Source organism: Cutaneotrichosporon oleaginosum (genome assembly GCF_008065305.1).
Source record: "Cutaneotrichosporon oleaginosum strain ATCC 20508 chromosome Unknown ATCC20508_contig05, whole genome shotgun sequence".
Lineage (NCBI taxonomy): Eukaryota > Fungi > Basidiomycota > Tremellomycetes > Trichosporonales > Trichosporonaceae > Cutaneotrichosporon > Cutaneotrichosporon oleaginosum.
Genome location: NW_027072174.1, coordinates 2,146,636 through 2,174,245, shown reverse-complemented (window position 1 = coordinate 2,174,245; position 27,610 = coordinate 2,146,636). Strand labels below are relative to the sequence as shown.

General features: G+C 60.7%; 8 protein-coding genes across 8 annotated transcripts; 6 read left to right on the top strand and 2 right to left on the bottom strand.

Moving 5' to 3' along the window:
- Positions 1–5,030: 5,030 nt before the first annotated feature.
- COLE_06387 (uncharacterized protein) lies at positions 5,031–6,926 on the top strand (the record flags this gene model as incomplete). The annotated part of the gene is made up of 1 exon (XM_018424689.2): positions 5,031–6,926. One exon carries the CDS (start codon positions 5,031–5,033, stop codon positions 6,924–6,926), a length of 1,896 nt encoding a protein of 631 aa, XP_018274870.1.
- Positions 6,927–8,212: 1,286 nt separating this feature from the next.
- On the top strand, positions 8,213–11,229 carry COLE_06386 (uncharacterized protein; the record flags this gene model as incomplete). The annotated part of the gene is made up of 4 exons (XM_018425666.1): positions 8,213–8,649; positions 8,684–10,254; positions 10,294–11,139; positions 11,195–11,229. The coding sequence occupies 4 exons, from the start codon at positions 8,213–8,215 to the stop codon at positions 11,227–11,229; spliced, it is 2,889 nt and encodes a 962-aa protein (XP_018274869.1).
- A 383-nt stretch (positions 11,230–11,612) lies between these two features.
- On the top strand, positions 11,613–12,098 carry COLE_06385 (uncharacterized protein; the record flags this gene model as incomplete). Its single annotated transcript, XM_018427109.2, has 1 exon — positions 11,613–12,098. The coding sequence occupies one exon, from the start codon at positions 11,613–11,615 to the stop codon at positions 12,096–12,098; it is 486 nt and encodes a 161-aa protein (XP_018274868.1).
- Positions 12,099–12,115: 17 nt separating this feature from the next.
- COLE_06384 (uncharacterized protein) lies at positions 12,116–13,080 on the top strand (the record flags this gene model as incomplete). Its single annotated transcript, XM_018425665.1, has 2 exons — positions 12,116–12,244; positions 12,496–13,080. 2 exons carry the CDS (start codon positions 12,116–12,118, stop codon positions 13,078–13,080), a joined length of 714 nt encoding a protein of 237 aa, XP_018274867.1.
- A 615-nt stretch (positions 13,081–13,695) lies between these two features.
- On the top strand, positions 13,696–14,488 carry COLE_06383 (uncharacterized protein; the record flags this gene model as incomplete). The annotated part of the gene is made up of 4 exons (XM_018424688.2): positions 13,696–13,873; positions 13,905–13,960; positions 14,000–14,057; positions 14,091–14,488. 4 exons carry the CDS (start codon positions 13,696–13,698, stop codon positions 14,486–14,488), a joined length of 690 nt encoding a protein of 229 aa, XP_018274866.1.
- A 2,477-nt stretch (positions 14,489–16,965) lies between these two features.
- On the bottom strand, positions 16,966–20,670 carry COLE_06382 (uncharacterized protein; the record flags this gene model as incomplete). The annotated part of the gene is made up of 6 exons (XM_018424686.2): positions 16,966–17,169; positions 17,238–18,243; positions 18,282–18,645; positions 18,679–18,913; positions 18,948–20,174; positions 20,266–20,670. 6 exons carry the CDS (start codon positions 20,668–20,670, stop codon positions 16,966–16,968), a joined length of 3,441 nt encoding a protein of 1,146 aa, XP_018274864.1.
- A 252-nt stretch (positions 20,671–20,922) lies between these two features.
- COLE_06381 (uncharacterized protein) lies at positions 20,923–23,220 on the top strand (the record flags this gene model as incomplete). The annotated part of the gene is made up of 3 exons (XM_018425871.2): positions 20,923–21,061; positions 21,095–22,091; positions 22,125–23,220. The coding sequence occupies 3 exons, from the start codon at positions 20,923–20,925 to the stop codon at positions 23,218–23,220; spliced, it is 2,232 nt and encodes a 743-aa protein (XP_018274863.1).
- Positions 23,221–23,662: 442 nt separating this feature from the next.
- On the bottom strand, positions 23,663–26,278 carry COLE_06380 (uncharacterized protein; the record flags this gene model as incomplete). The annotated part of the gene is made up of 1 exon (XM_018424204.2): positions 23,663–26,278. One exon carries the CDS (start codon positions 26,276–26,278, stop codon positions 23,663–23,665), a length of 2,616 nt encoding a protein of 871 aa, XP_018276135.1.
- Between the last annotated feature and the right edge of the window lie 1,332 nt (positions 26,279–27,610).

The following is a 27,610-nucleotide window of genomic DNA, read 5'->3' as shown; positions in this document are numbered from 1 at the left end:
ATGAAGGGCGGACGAGGACACCCAAACCCTCGCCTCCCCTCATCGGCTGGCCAGCCACTACCATGCCGTTTTCGTCGAGCCAAGGCCGGTCTCCTAGGCTCCCTGTTGGTGCTGAGCCGGCTGCACCTCCTTCACCCTGCCCCACCTGGCCCTTCCACTCGGCGATGTTGCAAGCCGGCTCGCTGTCGCATCGCAATGGCCCAACCGACGCCCGCCCCATGGGCCGGCCGAACGAATAACCTCTGCTGCCGTAAACCATTCGTAAGACTAGGGTCGGTGTCCGTGGCTCGGCTCAGCATTTGGTCACGCTTGGTACCTTGGAATGAAATTTCTGTTCTGCCTGCCCAAATCCGCAAGTGCATTCCTCGCCGAGTCTAGAGTGATCAAATGACTCTGAGCGCGTACATGGAGTACTTGGAGTGGGAATGGGAACCGGCAATGCGAGTCGGAGGATTGAGCCGTGGCCGGCCGGTTGTGGATCGGCTGGCCGAAAGCCGTCGGGCGCGTCGGGGGCACGATAGCTAATTGTCGGCTGATGAGCTCGACGCGTACAATGAGGAACACGATGAACCGGTGGGATGCGCATTCAACCATGCGAACGGACCACTCGGTGGAGTGCTCACATGATTTGCGAGTATCGTTGGCATGGTCACTGCTCGATTATTCCGCCTGCCCATTCTCGGATGTTGGGCTGTTCAGGTTGCCACATCTGCGTCCATCCGCGGCCCCGTCACCCCGCGCCGTTACAGTCACCATGCTCGCTGACGGCTTCCATGAACCCGGACTTGGAGGTTGGTCGCAGTTTGATCAGTCGAATCGAGGGCGGGTGCACGGCCTTTGTGAGCCCGAAACAGCGCCACAGGGCAATAGCCACCGTTTCATCTGGGACCAGGGAAAAGGATCCGAGCTTCCCACGATGGGGCCCGGGCAAGCTGGGCGCCGGGAGTCCCGCCATGGCCATGCATGCTGCTTGTCTGATCGAATGCTGGATCGGTGGGAACGTCACGCCGTCACGACTGCTGTGCATGGCGGAATCCATCTACGTGGCGCGGCCATGGCCTGCATGCGGAACGGACCTGGCATGTGGCAAAAAATTCCCCTATGCCCCGTTGGCCTCGCCATGAGTTCAGCAGAAATCTCCGCGAGAGCGCACCACGATCGAGGCGCCGATGATCCCCCACCTTGCCCCACCTTGGCAGCTGCCCACTGCAACGAGCTCGTCGAGCGCTCCATCTCGGGACACCGAATAGCTGTAGCTTGGCAACCTGCGGTTGATGGCATCCGCTTGGAGATCAAGGATGGGAGTGCCACCGCGCTCCAACTGCTCTTTTCGATGGCGATTTGCCACTTGTGCTACCTGCCTGTTTGGGCCTGCACGACGGCGCCTGACTTTTCTCTATTTCTACCGAACTTTCAGAAACCACGTTATCATGCGACCATCCGGTCGTCCAAGCGAGCCGTGCGTTGCGTACATGCCGTGTATATATTACGCAGCGATGGCTTCGAAGAGACGAGGAGGGAGGACAGAGGGGGAGGTGAAGAGGACATGTCGAGCCAATGGCAAAGACACCTCACAGATCCGGCGCCGCTTGGGTTTGTGACCTCCGGTCACCAAGGAGATGCGGGGTGTCGCCGCCTGCGTCGTGCGTCGTGCGTCGTGCGTCGTGCGTTTTGTCGCCTCCGTCCGTCGTCTTTCATCCTTGGTCCTTTGACCGCTTGCCACTGACCCTCCAGCTCGCCAGCTGGCCACACCAGCTCGCGAGCAACACCGCAAGCTAGCAGGCCCTTTCTTACGCTCCAAGCTAAATGTACGGCGCTCCCGCCATGCATATCTAATATAACGGGACGGCATCGATCCGGCGGGGGTGGCGGCATACCGTGCGCCACAGCTCGCGCAGCCCCCGCCCACCAGACAGTCGACGGGCTGACCGACACGGACGAGTAGATTTGGGCTCGGTAGAAGGACGGTGGATGACGACGAGCCAAGAAATCGGGCTCGAGGCACGCTCGCTCGCAAGGGTCGCAGGATGCACGCTCGCTGGGTATTACGGTAGTCTTGCGCAGAAAGGATCTGCGGCGAATGAATGCATGCAACGAGTTCCGCGTGGCGGTTGCGGGGGCCTGGCGGGACGAGAGACCAGAGGTTAATTAGAGGGCAGAGGCAGAGGGCAGCAAGCCAAGGTTGTCACCATTCTACGCCAGATTTCTGCCAGGGGTGCACGCACGTATGTCCGCGTTTGCAGACTTGTAACGCCCGGCCCTGGCCACTCAAGCTGGCTGTGCTGTATATATGGATGGGGGCGGAGGGTGCCGTCATGTCGGCGTGGGCGGCGAGGCAGGCGTCAGCGGCGACCGAGTTGCCCTTGGATCCCAGGATCCTAGGATCCAGGACTGAATTTGTCTGAATGCTGGCTTGATTTTATGCGGGGAGGTGAGGGTTGGCCATCCCCTGCGCCACTCGGGGCCTGTCTCGATGAGAAAGAGTCTCCGGGCCGCGGGCATGGTGGATGCCAGCGTTGTCGGCGCTGCAATGCAAGCGAAAGAGAGGAGCGAGATGCGAAACGGGTGGGGCTAGCCCAAACGGGTAACGGCCTGGAGGATTGCTCCGCGCTGTTCTGCTCAAGACCGCGGCCCGCGGAATGTGGAGATGGAGATGGAGCAGTGATGCACCAACAATTCATGAGGTGTACAGCAGAGCAGAGCTGGGTGCTGATCGCCGCGTACAGTAGTACGTGCTCCTCAGAGACGGCGGCAGGTAGCGAGCAAAGCCGGTAGCCGGTGGCCGAAAACACATGAGACTAGCGAGAGTAAAAAAACAAGTTTTGACGTATTGAGGCACACGCTAGCCCTTGGATCAATTTAGCGACGAGGACGCGACTGATCTGATTGTTGAGTGGGAGCGTGGGAGTGGGGTGGAGGTTGGAAAAACGGGGAGGAGATGATGACGGCGACATTGAGAGCGACGTATTGTGGAGCGTTCGGGTGGGGGGGGGCGCGTTGTCCCCGATGGGCCCGCGGGGGCATGGCGGCGTGGTGCCACAAAAACCCAGTTGGTTCATATCAAGAGTAGTACTGGTTGTGTCTCGGAAGCCGGAGGCCGGAAGAGAGTGGTCGTCAAGCAACCAAGTGGGTGGGTTAAGGGAAAAACGCAGGGTCAAGTAAAATCAAGCGCCACTTGTGTCGCGGATCGCAGATCGCCGAGATGTAATTTTTGGGTTTTTGGTGTGGTGCTAGCGTGGAATACGGTGCTGCGTACCTAGACTACAGTAGACGGGGGGGTAGGTGACTGTTGTATGATTTTGCATGATTGCATAATAATGCATGAGGATGCATTTCTGGACAGCTCACAGGCAAGAGCAGTCGCCTGATGGCGCCTGAAATACAAACTGTGATCGATTTTACCTATGAACCAGGAACAAACGAGAGGGTCAAGGTGGGGATTGTGCCCTTTCAAAATCTGAGGAGGAGGTGGACGGGAGCAAATTAGTTGCGACGTGGTGGGAACCCCCCCCCCCCCCCCGCCCCCTCGAATTCTCAAACCGATGAAATGTCAGGAATTCAGGAAAGATAAGCAAAAGGGTCGGTCAAAGTTTGAGAGGGAGACGGAGGAGGGTCGAGACGCGGGTTGTGGAATTGGAGGGGGAAATATTCAGGATTCATTCAGGACAAGGTCACTTGTCAGGAACCCAGGGTCAATGGGCCCGGAGGCGCAGAGCAGTGTCTGTCGGTCAGTCGCGGCCTCGAGCCCCCTCTCCAGCCAGGCTTGACTCTCGTTCCTCCTTCCTCCTTCCTCCTTCTTCGTCCTCGTCCTCGTCCTCGATTCCTCTCCATCCCACTCTCTCTCTCTCTTCCTCTCTCTCTTCCTCATCATCATCATCCTCATCATCCTCCTCCTCCTCCTCAAAGACCTTGGAGGTTAGATACAGAGAACGGCAGGTCCTTTCTCTTCTTTCCCCCCCCCTTCCACATCCCATCTCTTCTCGCATCTCCTCCTCATCTGTTCATAGACAGAACATCCATCTCATTTAGCACTCCCCTCCCCCTCCCCCACCCACCTCGACTCGCAGCTTGACGCCACGCGCAGACCATCTCCCAACCCTCGCTCATCTCACTCACCATCGACAGTCGTTTAGACTCTGGAGTCGCGACAGCCCTATCCACTCCCCACCAGCCAGCAGCCAGCAGCCAGCAGCCAGCAGCGTCCGCTTATCTGTACAGTAGCAACGCTAGGCTTCACCCAGTATCCCCACCATTTCACCAATCTGCATCTCCCCGTCACCGCCACCTCGCACCTTGCCTCTCCCCCCATTCACCCTCGTCCACATCGCGTTCGACACTGCCTGCATCTAGTCAATCATCCCCAGGTGAGTTTTCGTTTCATTGCTGCAGTCCTCGCTGCAGTCCTCTCGCTTTCATCCTGTCTCGGCCCTCATCACCACCACTTGATAATTCTGCCCATCTCCGTCATCTACCTGTTACCGGAAGCGACAAGTCAGCGTGCTCACGCATGTCAGTTTGATGCATTTGGCTCTCTCGCTCCTCGACGGTGGTGAGTAGACGCTGGACAAGCGCACGCGTGCACATGCGCCCGCCCCTCCTTCTTTCCTCTTTCCCCTTTTGCTCTGCTCGGCGCGCGCGCGCGCGGCGCGAGCTGTGTGTTGCTTCTGGCCCACACTGTCAAGTCACCCTCATTCCACAACGCTTCCATCTTTTACATTTCTTGCTGACACTCCCCTCTTCACAGACCAGCCAGCCACAACTTTCAACGCATCGTATCTCCTCATCATCAACTCTCCCTCCCCCACCCTCACCCCCAAAGCATCGTCCCGATTCTGACGACCTTTACGCCGTAAGCCTGCGATAATTGAATTTTATTAACTCTGTTCCAGTTGTAGCACGCCATATCAGTCACGACCCCCCCCCCCCCAAGTCTTTCGTCGCTGGCCGACCAAGACTTTGCATCACGTCGAGCAGTTCATTCTCTGATTCTCAGCCTTCCCCCCCCCCCCCCCCTCCCAATGGCAACTACAATGACGACCTACGCACCCACACCCGACGCTCACCACCACCACGAAGAGGTTGATTTTATGACCATGTTCACCAACCAAAACGACGACGTTGTCACCAAGTCTGACTCGACCTCCGCCATGTCTAGCGTCTCGAAGCAGACACTCGTTCAAGGTCAGCAGGCTGTGCCTGCCATCCCCGCACCACCTACTCTGCCCACCGCCGACCCGCTTCAGGTGTTTGACGCCCCCGCATCAACCGCTGCAGCGGCTGCTTGGCAGCACCAGCAGCACGTTCAGTACCAGGCCTACCCCCACCAGCACGCGATGCCCCTTCAGATGCCCCATGGCGTCGCCTACCCAGCACACATGATGTACCACCCACAGCCACCACTGGGCCCTCCCTTCATGCCTGGACAGTTGACGCCCATGGCGCAGTACGTTGAGCCCGCTTCACTGCCCGGGGCGCAGCCTGCCTACGCATCGTACCCTGGACCTTCCTCCGCCATGCCCTCGGCGGTTACGGAGGGTGAGGCGAAGCCTTTGGTGACAACTCCACCCACCTCGGGCGTCGCTGCCACAACTTCCGCTCCCGCTGTTGCTACGGTCAACGGTACGGCCTCGTCGTCGGGTACCAATTCGCCTAATGGCGCTACTACTACCGCGGCAGGCCGCCGCAAGCGCAAGCTCACACCTGAAGACAAGCGTCGTATCTGCGAGATCTACCGCAACTCGCAGGGCAAGATTCGTCAGGAGGACATTGCCAAGGAGTATTCCGTTGACCGGAGTACAATCTCAAAGATCCTCAACCAGGAGGACCGCTGGCTCGACCCTGAGCAGTCTGGTGGCGCCGCCGGCCTCTCACGTCGCCCGGGCGGTCGCTACCCTGCCATCGAAGAGGACATTCACCGCTGGCTCGACGAGGCTGTTCTTGCCGGTCGTGAGGTGCGCGACTCGGAGGCCCGAGAGGAGGCCCTCAAGATTGGCATGCGCCTGGGTCACCCTCACTTCCAAGCGTCGTCCAAGTGGTGGGATGGTGTCAAACGCCGTCGACTTGAAGAGGGTCGCGCGATGCCCATGCCCCGTCGCCCACCAACTGCCCCTCGCGCCCCTACCCAGTCCATGCCAGGTCTTGTTCGCACCTATACAATGGACATGCCGACTCAGACCTTCCCCATGGCTGGCCCCAGTGGTTATCCTCTCATGGACCATGGCATCCTCGCGGCCGGTGGTGTCCCCGGTGGAATGATGCCTGGTATGCCTCACGCAATGCGTGCGCGCTCGCAGTCCTCGCCTCAGGTGTACAATGCCTATGTCGCTGCTGCTCAGCAGGCGCCATCATCTGGCCCCGCACCTCGGCAACGTATGAGCCCACCACGTCACTCCCCGGTCACACCGCTGACCCGCAACCGCTCATACCACGGCTCGTCCACAAACTCATCACCCATCGGACGCCCATCACCGCTTCACCGCGCCAACTCGTCCGGCGGGCGTCCCTCGCCCCACCTTAGACTTGGTGCATCAGCCTTCGGCCTCACTCCCATGTCTGAGCCTCAGAACGGTATTCACACGCCCACGCAGCCCACCGGGTTCGTAGACATGCAACAGGTCGGCACAACGACCCCGACCACTTCGGCCAGCGCCAGCATGCCCTCGCTCTCGCCCTTGTCTGTCTCCGAGTCGTCTGACATGCCATCAGTCCCGACGGCTGCCTTGTCGCCCTCCACGCCGTGCACTCCCGCACAGCCCACGTTTGCTGTTGTGCCCGTCCAGCCCGAACACATGGACATGGCTGGCGGCTGCGCTCCTCAGCCTATGATCTACTCCCACCAGCCTCACATGGTCATGGGCGGGTACCCTGGCGTGCACTACGCGCAACCGATGTACCCTGGCTATGAGTACGTGCAGGGTCAGTGGTAGATAGGATTTTGTCTAGCTCGTCTGCAGCTGTGCTGCGGGCCGACGCTCTCGACACCTCACATGTGACACTGGCTGGTCCGGTGCATGTTATTGCCACGTAGCATCAGTTCGTTTCCGCCTCACTCGCGATGTATATGATCATGACACACGGCCGATTCGGAGCAGCAGTGGCGAGCAGGAGCGAGCTCACAACGGTGATTTAAGCGAGCAGGTTGAGCAACCACTTTGGATCTTTGTGCGTCAGGTTGCAGGTCGACAGGGGCCTCAACATGGACGACACAAAAGTCCCACCAACTCACATGACACAACGCCATGGCTGTGTAAGACCATGGTGCATGAGGGGCGTCCTATGCATCTTCGTTCCTCGCGCCTGAAGCGCGAAGCACGCCGGACAAGAGCGTCCACATGACGCCAGTCCGAGCGCATTCCAGTCCTGTGGGAATGGGTGGTGGTCCCAGCGCCGAAGCTTTGGATGAGGCTAACGCATCGAGCATGGACGCGATATGTGAGTTTGGGGGTCTGCGACTGGAAACCAGGAGGTGGACTGTGTCTGAGCACCTCACGGTTCGGGAGCCAGGAGGCCGGGACGGCCCCAGCGGCCAGCGTGGTCTGAGCAGAGGTGGCGCACCCCGCGGACTTGGGAATTCAGCACCCGAAGCGGACAATTCCTCCATGCCTCTCTCGTCTCGACGCGTTGCATGTGACTATGGGTGACAAGGAAACCCTCAGCAAACTGTCAAACAGGCCGACACTCGGCATTAACCAGCACCTAAAGGCGACTAGGGTCTCCGAGCTTGACTCTAATGTGTTGGCAATTCTCATCATAGGGTGGGTTGAGCGTAGGGGGAGGGGGAGGGGGGGGGGAGGTGGGAGGTTGGGAGGAGAGGAAGGAGAGAAAAAGGAGGAGACTGTAGGCGTTGTCAGGCCAGTGTGCGATGCACAGGTGGGTGGGGGAGGAGGATAGCATGTAAGTCAGGTATCGCGCGCCGCGAATGTGATGCCGTGCATACTGCTTGTCGGAGAACTTGAGTGAGATGGAGTGAAGTGAAGAGAAGGATGTGCACCAAACTTTTGTTGTTACTCCGGTAATTTGTGATAACAAAGCCCACGTCACTTACTCATGTCTTCTTGCTGAGCCCTCCCATTTAACCTCACGTGATCGTCCTGACCACGCGCGCCACACGCGCCAAACACTTGGACATCGTGGGAGAGCATCAATCCTCCATTGCACAGCGGGCGATCGTGGGAGAACCGTCACGTCACAACAACAACCCAGGCCGTCCACTATGGCCGACGACGACGAGAACAACAATACCCCGCTCGACCTCCTCCTTAATGCTATATCCGGCACTGGCGGATACGCGTTCGCCGAGGGCGATGCCCAACACTTCCCCGAGGCTCTCGAATCACACTTTGACGACGAATGCGTAGCGGACAACGCTGACGTTCTCGCCAAGCCTGGCGCACCAGAGGAGGAGGGCGCGCTCGGCGCGCCGGCAGGGCCCGAAGAAGGGGGAGGAGCAGAGGGGACCGGGGAAGGAGCAGGAGGAGGTCAAGCCCAGCGGCGCGATGGAGATGGAGGCGCTGCACAACCTTCCCCGTCCAGTGTGGCGCGCATCCAGCGTACGCTGCGCGATCACTTCGCCGGTGGCCGCGACACATTCAGCACCGTAGAGGTGTGGCATCCCAAGACGGGACAGAAGAGTTACGGGAAGGAGCGGCGGTACGACTCCTCCCGCTCCCCGCGCTGACGGCAGCATCATCCAGCCGCCACCTACACTGCGTGTGTCTGGCCCGCTCGCATCGCTCGTGACTTTCGTCACGCTCTCCGCGCACCCGAATGTAGACGCTGAGCCGGGCCGCCCGGTCTATTCGTCCCAGTCCCACCGATTTGGGCTGTCCGATCCCGATCCCGAGCCGCAGTTCAGCGGGAGCAAGAAGGTCGAGCGCGATCGACGCGCGCGGCAGATCCGCGCGCAAGCGAGCAAGGCCGGGTGGGGCAGCACGCTGCCGTGGGAGCGGAAGCGGACGGGCATACGCGGTAGAGACGAGGTCATGGACGGAGTCACCTTCCCCGGGCTATGGGTGGGGGAAGAGTCGGGAAAGAGCAAGGAGTTCCGCCTCGAGCTTGGTCTCGGCGCGCCAGGCGTCGAAGTAGACGAAAGCGGACATCCCCTCGGTCTCATGGTAGACGGGGTCGATCAGCCCCTCGACGAGGCTGCCCTCCGCCAAGTGCTTGGTAGCAACACCGTGTTCCCCGACATGGTGATCCCGCCCGTCCTCGAGAGCGATGTCGACGCGGCCGTCGCTGCCGCCCAGGAGCACCAGCAGGAGACGCAGACGCAGACGCAGACGCAGACGCAGACGCAGACGCAGACGCAGCCCGAGACGCTCGAGACGCATCTCAACACCCCAGACGAGTCTCTTCGCGAGACACACTCGTCGCTCGCCCATGGCGGCTCGACCCTCGACAGCGTGACGATCCCCGATGCTGAGCTGCCCGCTCAGTCGCAGCAGGCCCTCCCGCCCCTGCCATGGGCGACGTTTGTCTCCAACCCACTCTCTGTCGTGTCCAAGCCATCACAGAAGACTGCTCGTGCGCGCAGCATGGCGTCATGTCTTTCATCACACGATCCCTTCGCGCTTATCGTCCGCGTCAACGGCCAGACTGTGCGCACGAAACTGCTCAATCTCGAGGGCGCCGACTCGGACTCGCCCACGCTCACGGCGCGCGCGGCCAAGTGGACCCCGTTCCGGTTCGAGACGGTGCAGCACGCCGCATCGCCCGAAGACCAGCGGCGCGGTAGATTCAACCCCGAGGAAGTGGTGAACTATGGCTCGGTTGTGCGCCTCGTCGACGTGACAAGCGGCATGCGCAGCGATCTGCTCCGCCTCGTGCGCGTGGACAGGAACAAGGCGGTCGTCGGCAACGACGTCGGCCACCCCGTCAGTGAGCTGCAGCGCGTGGGGCTGGTGCGAGTCAAGGAGAATCTCGAGGATGACATGCCTGGCGGGCGGCGCTGGTATCTGTCCAGTCCGGGCGCATTGGCCGGTGCTGGCGAGGTCAAGACGACGCGCTCGCGCCTGCGCAAGGGCAAGTTGGCCGAGCAGACAGATACAGAGCCGGAATCGGAGCAGCAACGCAAAAAGCGCAAGACGAAGCGGCACGCGCTGGCTCGTGCCGTCATTGAAGAGGAGGAGCAGGGGAGCAGCGCCTCTGGGCTCATGTTCAAAGCTGCGGACCGGGAAGACGTTGTAGATGACCAGGGCAACACCTCTATCGTCGAGACGGTGCAGGACAGTATGTGCTGGGTGCTTTCGGGCGTGGGTAAGTGGTTGCATACTTGAGAGCCTCGCCTTACACCAGGGTGTTTTTCGTATACGTTCTTCAATGGCATGGGCGAGACTGGGTCAATCCCGTCTAGCAGTTTGGAACCTGTGCCGCGCATACTCGTCAACCCAGCTCTCGATACGTCGACGACTCCAGCCACGCTCCAGCTGACGCTGTCCGAGTTTTTCGTAGCCAACGAGTTGGGCGAGGCACAGCCTTTCCAAGTATACATTGGCCCACTGGGCCCGCTTCGCGCTACGACATGGCGCTCGGTGGCACCCAAAGCCAAGCCATTTGAGCCGCAGGCGCCGCTCGACGCGCTCCCGTACGATGGGTTTGGCCAATACTCTCAAGTGGCCCCGCGCACGCCAGCGGGGGTGGTGCGCAGCAATTTTCCGCATTCGGTGCCACACGTCATTGTCTGCGTCGAACTTCCGGCAACGGAGGAGTTGATCCGGGCGATGCAGCCGGCCGAGCTGCAGAACGAAGAGGCGGAAGATGCGTGGCTGGGGCTGGGGGAGGGTACGCTCACGATACAGGAAGCTCTGCACAATGCCAACAAGGCGTCGGCGTCGGCGTCGGCGTCGGCGTCGGACGACGTCGTAATGACCATGCCAGAGCAGGGGGAGTTTGGGGTCAACAGCCTGAATCAGCTCGCCTCATTGAACGAGGTGGGCAATGCTGCGAGTCTGAACGGATCACCACGAGCCGTAGCCGTGACGCAGACGCATGGGTGGGCGGAGTCGACGATTACGATGCACCGGCCCAGCCAAACGGGCGGGAAGGAACACGCGCTGCCGGTGCTGGTGGTCCGACCGGACGGAGTGGGCTACGGCATGGGCTGGAGCGTGGAGCGGGTGCCACCCGAGGATAATGGGGGAGGTGAGTTGTCGTACAGGAGTGGTTTGAAGGGGTGGCTGACATATTGCGGAAACAGGGATCCGGATAGTGCAGGCAGCGACGCGCGCTTGAGCGGAGGCAGATGGAGCGTGCGTGTCCCCCGTTCGACGAGTTGATCCGATAATCAGGGGCCGCAAGTAGCGGCCGAGAATCCGAGGAGCCCGATCCAAAGGCGGGGGAGGAGAGAGATGAGATGGCGGGTGTGGCGTGCCTGTTCACTGCAGACCCTGGAACGGACGTGCCTTGATTGTTGTATGTGGCCGGGGAGTGGCACAAGAGCCGAGGGGGAATTGGGATGACCAAAAGTAGGTCAGGGATGAGGACAGTTGTGATCTTGAGATCCAGCCTGCTTCCGGGGTGCGCGGCCAATTTGATATGGGAAATCACCTGATTACCGCCACAAAGATCAACTTGTGTGTGCCCCCCACTTTGGAATCCCAGATCAATCCAGTCGGATGATTATTAGGAACTACTCTGAGGAATACAATATCCCAACCAGCCCTCGCTCAATTCCCTCTCTTTCTTCTCTCTCTCTCTCTCTCTTTCATATCCATCTCACTACTCTCCTCCAAAGGCTGCTTGACTTGCCCCCCCACTCGCCCACACGCCCACACGCTCACACGCTTACACCTCGCTCACACTTCCAATCTACTTTCTCTTGCCCTCCCCTCCCTCCTCCCTCCCCCCGGCACGCGACGCTATCCTATAACGCGTCCTCGCGATCGATCAACTCGCTGTGCCTGGATTCATATTCGGCACCTACTGTACATCCATCCATCCACCCTCCCTCCAGTGTCATTCACCAACTCCACTTTCACTCACTCAACCACTTGACAGACCTCTCACACGCACACCACCACAGGCCTCTGCCACTCCCACTCCCACTCCCACTCCCACTTCCACTCCGTGCTCTGCCCCCCGCCGCATGTGCTCTGCCATAACCCACCCCACACCCACAATGACCACTTTTGCACCCTTCCAGCAGATCCCCCAGCCCCTCGCAGGCATGTCCACCAAGCCCAAGCGCAAGCGCACATTCGACGACGAGCCCGACCAGGACGAGGTCATGGGTCTCGATGCTACAAAGGTGAGTCGCACAATTGAGGTTTGAGGCGCGTCAAAAGGGTATGAGGAAACCAGGGTATTCGGTCACCCCGGTCCCGTGGGTTAAGCAACCAAGTGAATGGCTGGTTGTTACTTTTTGGCCAAGTCCCGCTGCAGCAGTGCCGCGGAGCGCTTATCTGCCGACATGCGGCACGGCGACGCCCTGCTTGCCTGCTGCCTGGTGCCCCTTGTAATCGTCATCGACCCAAAGCGCAAGCGCCGCTCACGCACCAGCATCTTCGTACTCTTCCTCCATCAGTCGAGGGCCCAGGGGGCTTTGCATTCCCAATCAACATGCCTGACCTGGTCGCCGATGCCTCCACCTCGGCATCAGCCTCGGACGTCATGGACCATGACATGGACTTTGAAATGGACGATGCCGAGACTACTCGTCAGCCTCCCCAGTACTCGTACGCCGAGGGCGGCTCGGGTGGCTTCATGTTTGGCCCCGGCGCCGACGAGGATGAGATGAGCGACGACGACAGCAAAGGCTACCCAAACCTCGACATTTACCCGGCCACGGCCATGGACGACAACCCGTCGGCGTTTTACCCCGCGAACGTGTCGCCGCAGACGGCGTGGTCGGCGCAGTCTTTCGCGACCAACCTCGCCCCGCCCGTGTCTCCCGGTCTCATGCAGCCGTCCCCCTCTGCACCCTTGGGCGAGGACGCCACACCTGTCGAGCTCGCACGCAGTCAGCACGGCCCTCAGTGCACCTCCATCCCCAAGCTCAAAATGAGCGACTACCCCGACCCGTCCGGCGGCCGCAGTCTCTGGGCCGTCTGCCCGGACTGCGGTGCGATGGAGCGAGCGTCTTGATTGACTGTGCGCGAGTCGATTTTGCGTTTACACGCGAGCTTGCTGTGGTTATGGATGCCTGCCTGCCTGGCCTGCTCGCTCTGCAGCATGCCCTATCTGCCTGGGCCCAGGCGGCCCAATCTGACCATCTGATGCCGAAAGGCTTGTACTCGTAGATTCCGTAGGCCGGTGTTGTACTGGCGCATATGCATGCGTGTGACTGTAGCGTTGTGTGGTTGTGCAGGTGAGATGGCGTCTCTGATGGGACGACCAATAGCAGTTGGGGATCCGACCTACGTGTTGACCAAAACTTTCGACGACCTCCACTCTGGACCTCCACTTCAACATCCGGATCACAGACGATCAGGCGACTAAGACTTCCCGGAACTGTTGGCTGTTGGCTGTGATTGTCTCCACCTCATTTACCTCACCGGCCTCACTTCTCTCTCCAACGTCTCTCCCGTTGTGTTACCGCCCACCCCAATTCGCCGGTAGGCTCTACGTCAACCCTTTAAATCAACAGCCTCACCACACTCAATCTCAAGCCTTGTCAACCTGCCATCCCTCCCCCATCTCTGTCCCACCCCTCTTCCTCTTCTGCCACTCCAGCCCCCAGCCGCTCACCTCCCCATCACAATGGACGCCGACCCCGCCGCGACCTTGCGCGACTTCTCCGTCTCGCTCGACACGCTCGAGTCGGCGCTCGCGCCCCTCCTCGCCCGCCCGCTCGCGGAAACCCGCGATGCGCTCGGCACCATCGAGCGCGCCAAGCTCGACGTGCTCATCGCATACACCATCAACAACCTCGTGTGGAGTGCGTACATGCCCCGCCCCGCTGACGGCAGTGTACCTCAAGACGCGCGGGATCGACCCCGACACGCACGGCGTCGCGCCGGAGCTCGTGCGTCCGCCCCTCCCCCCGCGGCCGAGCTGACAGCAGGAGCGCGTCAAGACGTACTACGCGAAAGTGCGCGATGCCGAGGCGGGCAAGCCGCAGCGTGAGTGTCCAGCCGCATGCGCGCTGATCGCAGTGCGCAACCGTATCGACAAAGACGCGGCCAAGCGCTTCATCATGCACTCTATTGACGCGGCGCCAAACTCGCACGCCGCGATGGCACGGCGGCAGGCTGAAGCAGCCGTCCGCGAGCGCAAGGAGGGCGAGAGCCAGGCGACGCGGAGTAATAGGTTTCGGCATGTTGCGAAGGACGCAGCGCCGTTGAGTGATCCTGAAGACGCGGAAGACGAGGACGAGGAGATGGACGTGGACGTCGACGCAGAGCCAATAGCCGACTCGGAGGAGGAGGCCGCCGCGCTCCTTGCGCAAGTGTATGACGAGGTGGACCGCATGCCCGTGCCCGAGCCGAGCGAGGCGCGCGTCGACCTGCCCTCCCACCGGGCCAAGCGGAAGCGCGCGGAGGACTTGGGGTAGTGCTAGTGCATTGGGGTAGTGCATTTATAGGGCGACGTGTTGTTATTGCGTTCACCGCGGGACTTGGGACTTGAAGATCAGCTGCTGCGGTGTCTACGGTCAAAAGTGATGAGCCCAAGGCCTCACGGCAGAGTCTCTCATCTTGAAGCATCCGCGAGTGCAACCAGCCCCCGCCCCACTCCAAGTTAAACCGCGGTATCCACGTGAGTGCCACATGTACGCAGGCCATCGCACCAGAGGTCGGGATGGCATCCACCATCATGAGCAGTCAGAATGATCTGAGCACACTGACCGACGCGTTTGCGGGATCAGACCAAGCGCCGTGGCAATGCAGAACGTATCGAGCATCGGCGCCGGCATGGGCCATTTCGCCTCTGGCGACTGGCGAGGTGGCGAGTATAACCATCGGTCGTGCCGAGCAGCGGAGTTTGTGCCCTCCGCCACCTTGGCACACCCGCGGGGACTCAGTCAGTAGTTCTGTCGATCCCACGCCAATCGCCGCCTCTGCTTAGACGTGATCAAACGATCAAGAGTGCCCAGCTGCTCAGCCGGGGTCCCACTTCTGCCATCTCGTGGCACCAATCACAACCACACCTCCCTCACATCTCCAGGTAAGACGAGGGGGACCCACCCTCCCGCCCCTTCCCCTCGCCAATCGCGCGAAAAATCTGCCTCCCGCCACCGCCTACATGGCACGGCGATCGTCGCGCGCCGAGTCACACAGCCCAACATCGGCTCGGGGCGGGGCCACACGGGCCGTCGCCGTCCTGTCCTATCCGAGTTCCCCCACGACGGCAAAGCCGGCGGCTGAGCGGCCAGAGCGGGGCGTTACCCTGTGCTGTGGGTGCGCCCGGTTGGTCCTGCCGGGACGCGGTGGGACGGTGGTGTTTGGCGGGGCAAGCGCCCTGGCGGGCTTACAGCGCCGGGTCAAATTTCCGCCAATCGGCCGGCCGTCTAAATCCGGTCACGTGACACCTCACCTCAGTGTCCACTCACAAGCCGTGCAGCGCGCATGCATCCACAGGCTTATAAGACTCGAGCCCTTGGCGTCCGAATCCCCAGCTCCAGCCACCCCGTACCGTACACACCCAAAATGGTGAGTCGAGTGATGGGCAGTGGGCAGGTGTGGTGGATGTGGCACGCCACACCGCCGATCTGCTCCTCTCAACTTGGCGCCGCGCTTGGCCGTTGAGCCCGCTAACGCCAGTCGCCTGCCCGTTCTGCCTTCTCCAAGTGGGTGCCAGTTGAGACCTACCCCATCTTCGCGTGAGTACCGCCCAAGCCTTAGGGCGACTTCGGCCACCCCCCGGCGCCTTGCTGACCCCCAGTGTCGTTGGCGGTGCCGTTGCCGGTGCGGGCTTCTACCTCTACCGCCTGTCGCAGGGCACCGAGGTCGTCTGGAACCGCCACGGCGACTGGCGCCCGTGGGACAAGATCAAGCAGGACCAGAACATCAAGTTCAGTGAGTGTCCGTGCCACACTAGCATCTCCTCTCCGTCTACATCTCCGAGCATAGCTGACCCCAGTGACCGTTCACCCCAAGTGGTGGGAGGAGCGCAAGGCCCAGGTTGCCGCCTCCACTGCCCAGGAGTAGACTTGTGTTGTTTAGATGTACTGCTTAGACCTTAGACCGGTTTTCGCTGGCTGACCTCACCCCGCTCGGTGCGCTGTCACCCGCCGGGGCCGGGGGGTAGTCGCCAATGCTGACGGCGTCGCACGCTGCCCGACACGTGAATTTTTGCCGAGGCTTGCGTGCCGCGGTGACACGTCCCTCGGGTGGATTCGGACAACTCACCCCAGGCACCGTTCATACCACCGTTGCGACCACATTCCGCGCAAGAATCGACATGCATCGGCGTCATGCGCGCAATCGGAGATGTGACCGACAGCTTGGTGGACGTGCGCAAGCATCGTTTGAAGTGGGGCTGGGCGCAGGCGATTCTCACACCCCATACATCCATTTACGGATGACGTCGCTGCTCTGCCCGCCGTCAAGGCCATTGGTTCGAGCTCGCCGCGACACTGGCGCAGGCTCCCTGCCAACTCCCGTCAACAGAGACGCGAGTCCACATGTCATGGCGTCGACTCCGTACGCATCTACGAGCAGTGTGTGTTGTGCTAGGCTCGGTGGGCATGTCCAACATCGCTAAACAGACTGATGTGGTTTTCGCCTTTACGCGTGGTACAAGGCCTGCCTCGCTGACGCGAACTTGGGGGTGACCAGGCGAGAAGATGGCATACTCGGTCGTCGCGAAACCATGTCCATCGCTCAGTGCACATTCCCGCTCGCTCCCACCCGCTCCCACCCGCTCCCATCCTTCGCGTGAAAGGTCGGTTGAGAGACAATATATGCGCGGAGACGTTCCGCCTCGATCCTTCGCCCATGCTTGGGACCCTCTGGACCTAATCACGCCAACAGTGCCATGTATCTCGTGACTCGTGACTGGCATCCTATGCAGGGTATCTGTGCTACACAATCACATTCGTGATAGCCTGGCGGCGGGATAAGACTCCTGCGCGCGCAGCTTTTCTTCCGTTCCGTCGCTCCCGTCGCTCTCGACGGGCGTCTTCTCGCTGATGTCATGCTTCTCGTCGTAGATAATGCTCTTCTCGGCGTCGTCTGCCGGGTGTAGGGTGGTGGGCGGAAGGTGCGAAATAGCGTCAAGGTACCGTTCGGAAGTCTGGTCATGTCAGCTGCAGTTCGCCTAATTACGGGTACGGAAGGCTGGCTCGGCGCGCCAGTGCTCACCTCCAGGTTCTGTCCCGCTGCAATGCTCTTGAGAATCAACCCCGTGGTCTTCTCTTGCAGTAGACGCCTATAGCTGCGGCGATAGAATGTCGTGACAGCATCGAGAGGCCAGTCACCCGGGGCCATGTCCAGCACCTCATCCACATCGAGATGCACACCCTGTGCGGACAATAAGCTCGCCGATCGCGCCGAGCCAGAGGAATCGCGCATGTATGCGCGTAGCAATTCGACGATCAGGCGGTGCTGTGTTCCCGCATCGACGTTGTCCGTCTTCCCACCCTCGGACATGGCCACCCATCCAGCAAGGCCAGGTTCATGTTTGGTGATCGCCTTGGCGACCTTGGGGGGAATGATCTCTCCCCCCAACGTGCAGTAGGTTTGAGCCGACACCGTATCTGGCAGGTCCTGTGCCAGAAGCCTCAGCGCCTCCGTGTGACGATTCAAGCGGCCGAGAACAATCGCGCGCTCAGTTACAAGAACGCTGATTCTTTCCAGCCGCTCGGACGCAGCTGCCAAGTCGTACTCTGCATTTTGGAGGAACAGCATGAGCTTCAGCCGCATAATCTTGAAGGGCGTTGGGGGTGCAACCTCCGCGAAGAACTCGGCGTAGCTCGTGCTCCCAGCGAGACGGAACTCCGCATCCAGTTCCTCGAGGTGGTATCTGATCCCGTCGTCTGCGACCATCTCCTCCGCCTGCTCGAGGAGATGGGCCAGTAGCTGCTCGTGCAAGGCTGGTGAACCAGCACGTTTCCCTACCACGACGTACTCGAGGTATTGATGGGCGGCGTCCTTGTCCACAGCGCCGAGATCAGTGATTAGAGCCTCGTCATCCACCTTTATCGCGCTGCCTTTCGTGATGAGGAGGCTGAGCGCCTTTTCCGGCTCGCGAGTGACGAGCCACAGGACGTAGTGGCGCAACAGGTCAGGGTCGTCGACAGTGTCGAGCGTCTGCACTAGCTCGCCGACGGGGTCGTCGCAGAGGGCATCGGGTGGGCCTTCTGCTATTCTGAGATGAGCTCAGAACTGTAGAGGTTGTCTGCTTACTCTTTCAACAGTTCCAATACCCGATCAATCCGCCCCTGGCTCTTCATGACGGTGCTCAACACATACTTGCGCTGGGCAAGGAAGGGCTCGAGCTCCAGTAGCACAACGTCGTTGGGTCCCCCGAGCAGCGCTAGCAACTCGTGGGTTGTTCCCTCCTCGGCGAGAAGCTTAGCGAGAGTAGTGTCTACAACAATGTCGATCTTGCGCGAGTCGAGGCCCCTAGAGCCACCCTTGCGCCGCTGCGCGCGCGTTTTCCGAAGGAACTCCGTGAGCATGTTCTTCGCACTGTAGTACAGCGCAAGGCGCAGCTCCTCTGCTTCTGATGGGTCGGGGCGCGGCGAGTTGCGGTCGAGGAATGATGAGACTTACGTCAGCTGGAACGACACGGATAACTCACTGATGTCCTCCACGGGTCGCATCCCCTCGAGTATTGGAACCAAGCCCTCGTACACATCGACCTCTTCTGCTGTGCCGATCGTCTTGCCTCGGTAAGCTGGAAAGAGGCGGACCAGCACCCGTGGGTCAACTTTCCCACGCATGAAGTAGTCTCCGGCGCGCTCAAACACAGTTTCAACGAGCAAGTGGCACGCGAGGTACTGGTGCATGAAGCGAATTGTGGCAGAGTGGGTCGCCTTGCGTCAGTGGGCGACCCGTAGGCGAGCTCACCTTGTCAACATCAATCTCCCCCCGCCGTCCGCGTCGCCTTTCCTCGTCGACGAGTGCAATGGCCTCGTCCACCCTATGCTCCTCACACAGTCGTTCCAGGCGCAAGACTACAGGTGTTGGCACGAGTCCCTGAATCGAGTGTCGGCCGACGACGAGCGTCTCAGCGATCACAGAGGAGAAAGGGGGCCGACGAGCGCTTGAAGCGGAGAGGAGAGAGGAGCTGCGCACTGGCGTGATCGGCTGTCGTGCGAATTTTGGCGAAGTCGGAGGAGTGAGGCCGGAACCGCCGGCTGGCTCCTCAATATCTGGCGCAGGATCAGCCTCAGAAGCTGTCGAAACCTCGACTGGCAACTCTGGACTCTCAACCGGCGAGATGGGCGGAGCTAATGCCCCGCTCAGCAGAGTGAAGCGGGTGTGGACCATACGCTCGTCGCGGACAACGTCGCGAATAGATATCCCATATGGGCTGTAGGATAGGGCAAAGACGCCGGCCGCGGGGTCAAGCGAGATGGTCTGCGCGGGGTTCTCGAGGTCGTTGAGGCTGTGTACCACAACGGTATGATTTCGGAGGAGAGCGATGATGAAACCGCTCTCAACGGCGATGGATAGCGGGTGCTCTTCCCATTCGATAGTGCCTCGCTCTGGATCGCCCTGGCCGTTGAGAAAGACGCCCATAGTGTTGGCTCCCGTGTAGGAAGTAACGAGGAACTGATTTTCTCCAGGAATGACAACGACGTTTGGGTTGGGCGCCCAGCTGTCGTCCGGATCTGTTTGAGATACAGGGAGGACTTCGGTCAATGACGCGTCCGAGAGATCGATTATGCAGTACGTCAATCCACTTTCGCTCGGCAGCGCTGCACACATGTAGGTCGAAAAGAGTGCGTGGTATTTTGGAGGGGCGGGCAGGGGGATCTCCTTAACCATGGTCATGCGCTGGCCGAGGCGATAGATGCCTAATCCTTTGCGCTTCACGAGAACGACAGTCATGTCTGTCACGCCGTCCTTGTCGGCCAAGTCTAGCTCGTCGTCGTTGAGCACGACACTCACCACGCCGCGCACGGGCGCGATAGAGCTGGAGGGTAGAGGCTCGAGCCCCGGGAGGCTGAGTGAGTGGAGCGTGCCTTCAGAGAGGATGAGAGCGCGCGAGACTTTGGGAAGCAGCACTACGCGGTTGACGGGTCGACATGGGAAGAGTTTGTGTTTCCTCTGCAACTTCCATCCTCGGTTCTATTGTCAGCAAGAAGGGGGCAGAAGAGCAGTGAACAACACTGCTCAACCCAGCTCGGCGACCACTGGACAATGAGCTTGGCCGACTCACCTCGCTTGGCCCTGCACTCCCGTCATACACCCACCACTCGACTACACCATCGCTACCCCCAACGTAGAGGTTGGCCCCGAACCCCTCGACGCATCGCACCTCTGGGCGCTCAGGCGCCTCGGTGTCCGAGCCTGAGCCTCTGCGCGGTGAAGTTGACGCACCCGGCGATCCTGGTGAACCAGACCCCTGCCCTTGGGGTGGCGACGCGATGCCGGCGCGCGCCCCGACTCCGGCCGCAAACCCGGCAACGCTGCTGAACAGCGACCCGACGGCATTATCTTTTGGTGGAGAGGCGGTGGGGGAGAAGGTCGTGATGTGGTGCGTGCCCGGAGCAGAGAAGTCTAGGAGATCACGACTGTCGTACAGGTCCGCGAGGACGGGCTGGAGGATGTACGGGTCGTCCATGATTGTTGGCGGTTGGTCGTGACCGATGCTCAGCATCTAGCTCACTGCTCGACCGCCGCAGCAACGTCACTACATGCGGGTATCACACCCACGTCATTTATTGTCGCCACTCAAGTCACGTGAGCAAGATTTGTCCCGCACGCGAAGTGGAGGTCGACAACATTTCGAGCTTCGCCGGCGCTCTCCAGCTCTCCAGCAGTTCCTCCTTATCGGACACCCTCCATCTTCTAGCACAAGCAAGCATTCTGCAATATGAGCCAGGACGCCCGATTTGCGCGCCTGCAGACGGACCCCCGTTTCCGCCGGCCGAAACAGAAGGCGCTCAAGACCGAGATCGACGAGCGTTTCAAGGATGCGCTCTCGGCGGACTTTGGCAAGGTGGCATCGAAGGGTACGTGTGTCGCTCTTTCTGCGCTAACAGCAGCCAAGGTGGACAAGCGTGGGCGCCCGGTTGTCTCCACCGCGGGCGAAGACAGCATGAAGCGCTTCTATCGCTTAACATCACCTGACGAAGCGCGCGTCGACTACGCGCGTGGCGAGGGTGTGCTCGAGTCTTCTGGCTCAGAGGACGAGGACAGTGAAGTTGAGGAGGACGAGCTGGAGCTTGGCGGAAAGCGTAAGATGCGCTATCTACCGGAATCTTCCTCCGACTCGGAAGAGGAGTCGCACGGAGAGGACGGACTCGTCGACCTGAGCGAGAGTGACGACGAGGGACGCCCCCGCATCAACTTGAGCGAGGACGACGAGCCTGATATGCAGGAAGATGAGGAAGAAGAAGAGGAGGAAGGCGCAGAGCCCACGACACGCATCGCCGCTGTCAACCTCGACTGGGACCACCTCCGCGCTGCCGACATCTTCACCATCTTCAACTCGTTCCTGAAGCCTCCCGTTAAGAAGGGTGAGGCCGCTCCTCCGCCTCCGGGCAGGCTCCTCAGCGTGCGCATCTACCCTTCCGAATTCGGGAAGGAGAGGATGGCGGCCGAAGACGCGGCCGGGCCTGGTGGTGGGCTGTGGAAGCTCGAGAGTACCGGCCGCAAGAGATCGAGACACACCGACGCGGACGAGAACTGGGGGAGCGAGAGCGAGGAGGAAGAGGGCAAGGGCGGGGATGACTCCGACGAGGAGGCCGAGAATGACCGGGCGGAGAGCGGCGTTCTTTCTGACGACGGTCTTGATCCCGAGCTCGACGATCTCGAGATCCTCTCCGACGTCAGCAACGAGGAGAATATCGACATGGACCAGCTGCGCAAGTACCAGCTGGAACGACTGCGATACTACTACGCCATAGCGACCTTCAGCACCATTCCTGCCGCCCAGCTCGTGCACGACGAGCTGAACGGGACTGAGTTTGAGCGGACCGCAAACATTCTTGACCTGAGTTACGTGCCGGAGGGCATGGAGTTTGAAGAGAGCGAGGTGCAGTGAGTGGCGCCGCCGGGCCCAGCTGACAATAGCGACGAGTGTACCAAGGAACCGAAGGGGTACAAGGGCAACGAGTTCGTCACGGACGCCCTCCGCCACTCGAAAGTCAAGCTTACGTGGGACCAAGACGACCCGAACCGCGCAAAGATGACACGGCGTGCGCTCACGCGCGATGAGATCGAGGAGGAGGACTTTGCGAATCTCGTGGCCGGATCCGCGTCGGACGATTCCGCGTCCGAAGCGGAAGCGGAGGGCGAGAAGGGCACCGCGAAGGTCAGCAAGAAGGAGCGCGCACGCGAGCGCAAGGAGAAGCTCCGTGCGCTGCTCGAGGCCAGCGACGGCGATGTGTGGGGCAAAGCGGGTGCGGCATGGCAGGAGGAGTTGGCGGAGCTGCGCGACGGCAAGAAGGACAAGGGCAAGGGCAAGGGCAAGAACAAGAAGGACGCCGTCGAGATCACTTTCAAGCCGGGCCTCACGAACCCTGCCGTCACCGACGAGGAGAACATGACGTCCTTGCAGCGGTATCAGATGCGCATGAAGGAGAAGAAGCGCGCGAAGAAGGACAAGGTCAAGCAGGGCGAAGACGAGGCGATGGGCGGCGACGACTTCTTCGGCGACGACGAAAGCGACGACGCGGCACCTGTTTCACCGAAGAAGGGCAAGAAGGAGAAGGGGAAGCCTAAGAAAGATAAGGAGGCCAAGGACGACGGCGAGCCCAACACAGTCACGTTCGATGCGGACGCGGCTGGCCTTGTCGACGACCCGTCGCGCCACTTTGCCCTCAAGGACCTGATCACGGCCGAGAAGGCAGAGGGCAAGAAGCGCAAGCGGCACCGCAAGAAGTCGACCAAGGAGCTGGAACTTGGGCCTGAGGGCTTCGCCGCCAGCGTCGACGTCGCGGACCCGCGCTTTGCTGCAATCTACGACGAGCCCGCGTTTGCGCTCGACCCAACCCACTCCAAGTACACGGACACGAGTGTGAATCGGGAGATCTTGAAGCGGACGCGCGAGAAGCACGCTGAAGGGCGGGAGGGGAAGAAAGCTTCGAAAGCGGAGGAGAAGGGGCTTAGCGACCTCGTCGCGAGCGTCAAGGCGAAGAGCCGGCCGCGGAAGCGCAGCAGGCATTAGTGGCCGTGTTAGTAGATGCACACAACTGCACGTCCGGACTGCATGAGTTGGAGGAGGGGTCCGATGCATTCCAGGCACTACCACGCAAAAGATTGCTTTACCGCTCGTAGCGGAAGGGTCTCAGGGCCCCTGGATTGGTTGCCACTCTCACAAGGATGCGAGTGGCGTGTTTTCTACGTGGGAGAAAGCGAATAATGGGCAGGCAGCGGCGAGGCGCGCTGCGGCGGACTGGTGTGGGAAGGGGGAAGGCATTTGGGGGGGGGGGGGGGGGGGGGTTGGGGGATGGGGGGAGTTGGGGGATGGGGGGGAGTTGGGAGTCAAAGAGCGAGGCCTATTACTGGATGGTAGTTGGCGATACGGTGTCCAAGGCGATCGTAATTTTGGACGAGTGATGATAGACTGTGGTCTCGATCGGCGGTCGCGTTGAGGGCGAATCGTACGCTCAGGCCAGAATATGGTTTCTAGCTCTCTGTCCGTAGGTGCGCTGCAGATACAGCGCACGCGCACGCTTCGCGCGCAGCTCCTGAGCGCGCATGGGCTTGGCGAGCCCACGTCTTTGCGAACGAGCACTCGTCTCCTCGTTCTCCATCTCTAAGTCGGCGTCGAGCTCCACCTGGTGGGAAACATGCGCGATCGACTCAAACAGCACTCGGGCGTTCTCCCGCAGCGCGCGGGCCTCCTGCTCTCGAGCCTCGTCAGCCTGACGCGCGCGGGCCTCCTGTTCCAGCATGTACGCCTCGCGTGCATTGCGAGCGCGAACCTCTGTACGTGTCGAGTGGGTTGTCTGCCCAAGAGCCGGCGTCGGGTCAGCCGCAGCTGGGGTTATGTGGGAGGATGGTGCCGGCGTCGGGTACTGGTATGGTGCCGGCGTTGGGTACTGGTTCGCATACGATTGCACGCCATAGTCGGTTCGGTTGTAGGCCGGGGCGTAGGAGTAAGCAGGAGGGAGAGGAACGGCAGTGTAATCGTGAATGCTCGCCACCGAGGGCTGGCTGTAGTTGTGAGGGGCGCAAGTAGCGGTGCGCTGGTACATGTTGCTAATCCCATGGTATCCAAAGTAGCCGTGTCCGTATGCGTTGGGGCCCACAGTATTGGCGTAGGCAAAGTCACGCGCAATAGGAGCGGGTGGCTCCGCGTACGTGCTGCCGAAGCCGCGGCCCTGGGTCGACAGATCGGTACTCATTGCGTGAACCGGCGGAGCCGCAGCTACAGAGATGACGTGAGGCCTTTGCGGGATCCAGCAAAGCTCATTTGCTACCTCCCACATGTAGTTGAGGACGCGCGCAAGGGCATCGCAGTGTGAGGGACCAAGGTTGATAATCATACCGGAAGATTGACGGTCAACCGGCTTGAGCGCAGTGCCGATTGTCATGATGTGGTCGCGCCAATCCTCAGAGGTAATGTTCACGTCGAAGCTGAGATCCATGAAGGTGTGCCTTTTCAGGAGGTTGAAGCGAGGACCCTCCAGGCCGCTCATATCCCACAACGTAGCAGTGGGTAAATGATACTCACGGTCTTCGATCGTGTTGTGCGCCAAGCTGATTGCGACGGCAGCAAGGCGGCGCTCCAAATCAAACGCTCTCCTTTCCGCCCGAGGCTGGAGGAACTGAAGGCGGAACTCTGATCCCCAGTGTCCGTCGATATCGTGGAGCGGAAGACGAGGCAAGAAGTAAGCCGCCGCCACGAAAGTTTCCGCTTTGCTCCAATGATGAATGAGAGCGTAAAAGTGGTGCGCCAGCTCGGGCGCTACCACAATGTGGCCGTCTGAAAAGGTGTGACCAGACGAGACCACGTTGTACGGGTCAAAGACGCCCGAGTATCCACAGTTCTCGGTGTACCGAGGGTTCCTGTGATTGAAGGCAGCCCTGTCCGGGTAAGCCAGCCGGTTGACGATTAGACTGGTAAACCAGACGGCCATGGCCATAGTGGCATGGTCATCGAGACTGGCCACGCGGTGATGCCACTGAGAGCGGTCCGTGGGGGGGCGCGAGCGAAGGGGCGGGGTACCCTTGACCAGGGGCGCTTGCGAGTTCTCCGTTCTGCCGTGAATGGCCTGTCGACCGGCATCGATGGGTGACTCCCAATGACCATTAGTCTGGAGTGGCTGAGGGGACGACGGACGCAGCTGCGACTGCGACGAAGGTTGGGTCGACTCTTGCAGCGGCTGCTGCTGCTGGGGCTGCAGTGTCGACGTCTCGGGCGCAATTGCCGCTGTCGCATTCGTCGTCGAGCGACTGGGGAGGGGCGTCTTGGCGAGCTGTTGGCTGAAGCTAAAGCCTGGCGGCCGCACTGGGGCTAAGCCGTGACCCCCAAAATAATGCTCCGGAAGGTCCTGAGGCGCCATAGACCAGCGGGACAACGGCTGCGTGGGCGGGGACGTGACGGCAGGCTTTACCTGGTCGAGCTTGATGTTCCTCATTGCCTGAGGCGGGGGCGTGTTGGCGAACATCATCCCATTGACCATGGTCCAACGTGTTGGCAGCGGCGGGGGCGTCCCAAAAAACCACAACGAGTCGCCTGAGCTCAAACTCTGAAACGAGTTTGCGCCGGTGTGAGGCCTCTCGGCAGCACGAGGCTGAGGGTTGGTCACCAACGAGTGACAAGCCCGGCGATTGATCCGGTTGTGGGGCGAAGGGATGACCGTTGAAGGAGTGCTATACGCTGAGAAAGAGGTTGGGTCCAAGTCGATTTCAATCGCCTCAATGCTGCTACGGTTGCCCGTAGAGTCACTCGCACGGATGGGAGCGGCATGAAAATGAGGAGAGCTAACAGGAGACGTGATCTGACTGATGGGCGCCGAGGGCGTAACGCTGCGCGAGACGGTCGACGGCGTGGGGGATGTCATAGTTGATGCGTCATGGGAGGCATCAGCGAGGCCGTTGAGGGACTTGTGCGACCGCCCCGGCCGCGGGAGGAGAATCACTTCCTCATCGTCCATGTCACCGACCGGCGAGGCCGACTGCGGATTGGATTTGCGCCAAGATGAGAGCAAACGAGCAACCTCGTGCTCCTCCCTCTGAGTTGGCGAGCAAGCGCATCGCGAGTAAGGCGGGCACATGTTGTCGCAGGTGCTTTTATGGGTTGCGCGTTGATGCAGATTGGTGGCACTATGTACACGTGCTCCGCAGGCAGATCGAGAAGCCTACTCACGCGAGTAGCTGGGGCGCGCGGTGCGACGGTGCCGCGGAAGCTGGCTGATATCACGATGTGATAGCCGGTTGACTAGGCGCTAGACGATTGCGTGAGCCAACGTTTGCCGGCTTCGTTGAGGTCCCCGAAAGGGGTGGGGGCAGGGGGACTCGGCCAGAAAATCGAGGCGTGAGCCACAGGGCCACGAGCTGGATTGGGGTGGGGAAGGGAAGGGGGGGGGGGGAATTGCGACGCGAAGGAAATGTGCGTGTTGCGCTTGGGAGGCGACTGAGGGGGCTCGCGGGCTCGCGACAAGAACGACAGAGAGCAAGTTGGGGCAAGTTTCTCTCTGCGAGTGATGGTCGATTATGACGCGTCCTCGGATCACACGGCGACTAGTGATCAAAGGGAGGGGGAGTCGGGGGAAGGGGGAAGGGGGGGGGGGATGCGGGGATGAAGCTCGCTGCGCTTGATTAGCTAGTGGACTCTGCTTTGGGCGATGGGCAGCGGCAAAGAGGTCACGAAGCAATGTGTTCGCTGGCGATCGCTGGGAGGCGTCAGAATCAAATGGCGCGCGCGCGGGTAGGGGTGACCGCTCAGTGGGTGGCAACTTACAGAGCGCGAAAACACTCCAGCAGCTACTCTTGCAGGAGGCGTGCTCCGCTTGAAAGAGCCAGGTAACAAACACCACCTCTTGGGGGCGTGCTAAGAGCGGAGCGGTGCCCTTGGGGGAGGAGGAGTGAGGAGGGAGGGGGGGGAGGGGGGGAAGAGGGTCGAGATGCCGAGCTTTTGAGACGAGAGAGAGCGGCTGACGGGGCTGGATGGAAGCACGCAGCGCGTTGTGCACGCTCTAGTCGCTCTAGTTGCTCGACGAATCGAGGTATCGACGAGTCGATGGGGTGGTTGACAAAAGAGGTGGGTGGGAGAGAGAGTTGCCAACGAGGAAATCGAGATGGCACGTTGACCAGAAATCTAGTTGGGGGGACATTAGGGGTACACAGGGTGGAGCTTTTCAATCTTTCATCCCTCTGCCACCCAATGACACCCCTTGCTTGTTTGTCCAAATAGCAATAAGGATGCAATTCAAATCAAGCTAATCGATGTGGTCACCTTCAATGTCGTGTTTACCTCACTCCCACCCAAGTGAGTGCAATTCAACCCAGACAGGATCAAACAAACTGAGACATTTAGTCAACTGATGCTGACTGATGCTGAGTCGATCGAGCCTACCCATACACCCAGCCACGCTCAACTCGACGAG